General features: G+C 34.1%; 1 protein-coding gene across 2 annotated transcripts in view; it reads left to right on the plus strand.

Annotated features, from left to right (window-relative positions):
• LOC138328148 (ganglioside GM2 activator-like) overlaps positions 1 to 5,502 on the plus strand; it is a 28,877-nt gene extending 23,375 nt beyond the window's left edge. For both annotated transcript variants that reach the window (XM_069274800.1, XM_069274801.1), the window contains exon 4: positions 2,659 to 5,502. In XM_069274800.1, coding sequence (XP_069130901.1) covers positions 2,659 to 2,772 — 114 coding nt within the window. In that variant the 3' untranslated portion in view covers positions 2,773 to 5,502. The remainder of the gene's footprint in view (positions 1 to 2,658) is intronic.
• Positions 5,503 to 6,000: the final 498 nt, after the last annotated feature.

A 6,000-nucleotide genomic window follows, 5' to 3' on the forward strand; every position in this document is an offset into this window, starting at 1 on the left:
TCATGAATCTGCCGTAGAACGGCATTTCAAAATATATTTAGGTTTTCTTGTTATAATTTTGCTAATAGCATCGGCGATTTTGACACCTCTCTTGCTCACATCGTTTTACGACATGGAATTAGTCTATTTATATCAAGTAAAGAGATCGTCAGTAGACATGAGAACTCGCTTAATTCGAACACTCGGATGACTCGAAATCTTATCTCGGTCCCTTCGAGTTCGTATTTACCGAATTCCACTGTACTTCCTTTCAATTAAACATAATATTTATCAATTAATATCCGCTAACAAACACTGGTAGCATTTCTATTGCCAGAATATAACAACTTTTTGTTAAGTAATGCAGATAAATTATTCCCGTTTCCGTCAATGTCATTCCCCAATTTGGCCATTGAAGTCATAGCCTTATCTAGCCTCGCGTTGCTATCACTTTATTGAGAAGTATATATAGTACCAGCGAAATACAGTAAGAAGTAGTTCCCGATAGGCCGTACACTCGCCGAACCGTATATTTGTTATGTACTTTTCACTCATCCGAGGTTGTCACCTTCCACTAACAAGAAAAATCCATTTTACAGATATCGGTAAGCACGTTGAAAAGTGAAAAAAAACCTGAAAATAAATCTAAATTTACCATATGCCCCGTGCTATGGCAGCAAGGTTGTGTGCTTTCAATGTTTTTCCTTTTTAAGCAGATGACTATTGCACGTGGGCACCTTGGCATTGCCAACTGCTGCCATTCGGTATGACAATCGTTTGAGCTAGCTGGCATCTGCCATTCAGCCCGTCTACCTTGTCTGACACGAATGTATAAAGAATACTTGTAGCTGTACAACTGTACCTCGCATACATCGATATCGTCGTTTAATATTTCCGGGTATTTCAATTATTTTGGTTTACGTAAAATTATTTATACCAACCACAAAATTTGTAGTCTTAACACTCATTCTTTTAGACCAATTCTTTATTTATTATTTCGTTTTAGTTTAGGTAATGATTTTACTTCTAAACACCCAACATCATTTCATTTAGTCACCGTATAACCCCTATCATTTGGATTGGTTTCATAAGTTGGTTTTACGTCTTAAATGACAGACATGGTCATTTAATGACGACCCAGGTTGTGGAGAAAAGCCGGAGCACTCGGAGAAAAACCTCTCAGCTACGGTCAGCATCTGGCAACTTTCACACATGGGAGTCGATCTCTCAACCCAGAGGTGGAAGGCTTGTGGTAATACATATGTATATTGAGATCGTTCGGCTCCTAGGCGTTAGCAAGTAGAAAACTGATTGTCCGAGTAAAGATTATACTGTAATTCAACAAGCGTAGTGGATCTTACTATAACATGGTATTACTAACATCTGGATATATTGCTACTAGTATATAAGTATTTCTGATAGGGAGTCGTTTCATTCAACTGAACACATCCGAACAGATACAACACATGCCTCTGAAAGCATAATTTTCAATTAATTATATCAAAATGTTGACGATTTGCCATATTGTGCACACCCAAGGTCACAGAATACCCAAGGAAAGGCACACGTGCTTTTGTGTGGGAAGGACTACTCGTACTTTTATCCAAGGCATTACACATAAGATTACCTTGCCAACAGAATGTACTTTTAAGCATAGCTTGAGAATACTAACTACATATTTCCTCCGCAAATTAATTCAAAGGAAGTCGTTGCCAGTACGTGGTGGTCAGGCGTTTGTACGAACGAACCTCGTTTTGAAAACCTCTTCCGGCCTTTCATAACGAGAGCACAAAAACAAGTATACAGACATTGCTCACATACTGAATTGTGTCAGCTGGCCTCAACCCAATATTTGGTTTTAATTAGCATCGGGATGAATGGGAATGGACCAAATACTCTTCTTGTACACAAAACAACTATTCAGTATTGTACATTGTTAGCTATGCTTAATCATAAATTTCCCGCCGATACTGTCTAGATACCTTTCCTTTAGGTCTTTGATTATCGCCTATGAATCGCGACCTTTCGAACATATCTGTATATTAATAAAATTGGTAACAAGAATAACCATTATCATACTTTTTCATCTTTAGAATTAGCCTGGTAGGAGTATTTATAGATTTTCATTTTATTTCATGTGTTTATGTTAAGAACTCCTAAAGAGTAATAAAGAGGATTTTTGTCAGCAGATATTAAAGAAAATCTATTAACAATGCTCTGATGAGCGTTAGTCCTAGGTTTTATTTAGGTGCATTCAAATTTGACGCAAAATCTATTTTGAAATCTAGAAGATTAGCGCAATAGCTAAAAATTTACATTGATGGCAATATCAATAACTTTTCATTGTATGATACGGTAGAAAGGTGAATAATGTTTTCCTTGTGGTCACTTTTGCTGATATGTTGCGTGTTTTGATAAGGAAACAATCATTTAGACAACATTTTTAAGATATAGCACGTTTTCTCATTTGGATTAAAAAAAGTCAAAATGAAAACTTCGTCCAGTCTAAAGGTCGGGTGTATGTATGTACATATTCGGTTGTAAATGGGAGATAGACGAGGTTTGTTCTGAAATGATAGCGAAGGCCAAAACGTTGTGTTTTGGACGCCATGCAAGCTATCTATGTCTCATTATTCTTCTTTAATAATTAATTCGTTACGTTTATTCTTGTGTTTACAGGGTGACTATGAGGTGGTATTCAAGGTTTTGGACGAAAATACTGAAGAACTCGGTTGCCTAAATCTACGGTTTACTATTAAACGTCGACACAAAGGATGGCTTTTCAAAATCTAGCAAAAAATACAAAATCTCGACCACAGTGCTTGGAAGAAACAAGGGCTTAATGTATACTTGATGGCTGAAGGATTCTTGAGGTTGAGGGTAATTGCATTGTCACCATTTTGCATCTCTATGTTATCCTCACAAACAGTTTCATGACGGAATTTGACGTCATTTATTCATGGTTCCTCCGGTTCAACAAATGACGTTTGAAATTAATAAAAATATAAGCTGCTCACAGTGAATGTATGAAAAAAAATTATACAACATTTACGAAGTCTGTTTGTAACAAATATTCTAAAATATTTGATAGTGTAATATGCAATGACACATACTGTTATTTGGTAACTACGGGTATCCGGTGTTTCCAGATCTGCAACAAAAACATCTGAGAAATCAAGTGTGAAATGTTGTCGAATAGACACAGTTACTTACAACAGTTGCTAGATTTCGTACAGGTTTAGTCCCCTACCTCTAAGACCGTTCCAATGGATATAGTGACGTCTGTATTCAAAACGACAAAAAATACTTGTTTAGTATGACCACAAGCTTCTTCCATTGGATAAAACTCTACAGGATCTGATTGGATGCTCGTGATGAAGGTCAAGGTTTGGTTCAGAATAAGCATGACTTGATTGGCCCTTAGAGTGCTAAGTGACAATTGATCAAAAGCTATATAAAGGAAGAAATGGCAATATAAATATGATAGCATTGACTGTCGGCATGTATTGATCGCAATCTCATTCCTAAGATGGTATTCGTCTAGTATTTATTATCTTGTAGTTCATGTATTTAACATTTTACCATACTTTGGCATACCGTATAGCTGGTTATTTTTGCGGGGATGATATTTTCGCGATTTCGCGGGACATTGCTATTATCGTGAAAACAGTCCGCGAAATATTGAGAGATTATTGCAACATATACACCCTGGAAGCCAGACCGCAAACAAAATATTACTGTTACAACTTTTTTTAAATATCGCGATAAGTTCAACCCTCGGAAATAACCTGCTATACGATAATCATAATAATAATAATGAAATCCAATGAATTTGAAGCTAATGCCATGCGATTATTATTGCTGTTCTTATATCTACAATGTATGTCGCCAAAATGCTAAGCCTTAATGCTCTTAAACGGACACATGCCTATTATAGCGTGTAATTAAAAAAATTCAGTTTTAATTCTGTTATTTCATATGATTGATATGCAATGTTCTCTATATACATTTTAATAACATAATTCGAATCTCCCTCTTTTAGCTCATAGCGTGTATTTTCTTTACTTTTATACAATCTATTAAAATATATTGATTGTTCTGGCATGTGGTTCTATGCGAAAGGTGCGTTGATCTTGTTTTTCTCACAAATAAAGACACGTTTCTCTCAAAAGCAGATGAAGTAACAATCAATCAATTTTTTTAAGGAGAGAAAGACTAAATATTGACTGGTGATTTTAGCTTTGATCTGATTTTTTAAAAACAAAATGTGTGATCAGAAGCAATCATAACTTAAGAAAACTTTGATCACTTGAACATTTCAGATATGTAGTATGAAATGTATTGTATGTATTTGCCTACTGGTACCTGTTGCTATGTAGTCGTGAACTATTCATGAAATGTATGAACGGTAATTATCTTATCGTGTTTCATTATTAATTCACAAAAGATAAATGTAAAATATAATTAACAATATTTTTGAAACAGAAATTAATATCTCAAATATATATAGAATGACCAGTTTTATCAAATATGAGTCTTAGATTTTCTTTTCAACGCTGTAGTAGAAGAAAAAAACAACACATATTCAAGAACGTATAGGGTCGCATGCTTTAAATACACACTGTGTAATCAGTATCTATTAGTATCTATAAGCATTATTTAGATTTTACATTATTATGACATTGCAAGTTAAAAATATGCAATATACGGTCGTGTTGGAATGTAAGTATAGATAGAACTTAAACTTGCTTCTGATATGGGTTTTTTTTCAATCTAGATAAAAAAAATTTCTACCACTGTTAACTTTACACATATAAATTTCTGTTTTGAGAATGATCAATTATGCCTTAAAGAATTACATAATCAACTATAATACCCAGATTACTTTTTCGATTGATTTAGCCAATGCTCAGTTGATTAAATGTCCATCATTAATGTAATTTTTTGTACAACGCTATTGTTCAAATTTAAGTTCCCTGTAGTAGTAAATTGTAGTACATGTATATGTTTATAGCGCCCTGTGTACAACTACCGTATCCGCCTTTTCGCTAAACAGAAAAATCATCTCTTGATAACAAATATTTCAAAACTGTTTCGTCATTGATTTGTGAGATAAACGTCATAAGCGAGAAAGACATAATAATCAATACTTGCTCACAAGAACAGATAACTCAACTAAAAATATCGAAAATGTTTACCCTGTATTTGCATGTTAAAGAGCTATCTGCTCTTATTGGAAGCTACAGATTATAACGTCATGTTTCTCTTTCTATGAGTGCCACGTCATATTTTGCTCACAAAATAATGACGTCACAATTGAAACTTATCTGCATGGAAGATAACTCTATAATATGCAAAGACGGAATAAATTATGTCCGATTTTGTATTACATGTATCGTGTATATAATAAGTCTGGTGTTTTGATAGTATAAGATGATCATAGCAACTGTTGTTTTTGTGATACTGTTAATGTGTAATGTAGAATATATGAATATGTTTATTTGAACATTAAAATCCAAACACAGAAAAAACAATAGGCTTTGTCATTATTGCTTTAAATCCTTAATCAACAATCAGGGCCTATTTCCTTCAACTTAAAGGAATAATTGAAATTTTCCCAACGGAAAATCATGACAAAAGTTAAGGAAAAAATCTTTAAATGGAATTTTCCTTAATTTCTGTGATGTTTTTCTATGGAACAGTTCATAAAAAACCCTTAATATATATAATGCATGTGGATGAAACTGTACCAAATGACGGTAGAACCAAGAGACGAAGAAAAGTCTAAGTACACTGAGAAAAATCACAGACCAACACCAGCCAACGTCAAGCAACTCTACCACGTGAGTTCGGACTCGTGATCTCAAAGTGGAGTGTAACAAAAATAAAAAGTAAGGAAGAAGATTTTAGACAAAATGGATATATGATAAGTATTTCCACTATAACAAGGAGACATAACAGGATCATATAGCAGCCTTCCAAACCATACAGACAACTACACTGTATTACATAGGGGCTTCC

The sequence above is a fragment of the Argopecten irradians genome, chromosome 7 (assembly GCF_041381155.1).
Source record: "Argopecten irradians isolate NY chromosome 7, Ai_NY, whole genome shotgun sequence".
Taxonomy (NCBI): domain Eukaryota; kingdom Metazoa; phylum Mollusca; class Bivalvia; order Pectinida; family Pectinidae; genus Argopecten; species Argopecten irradians.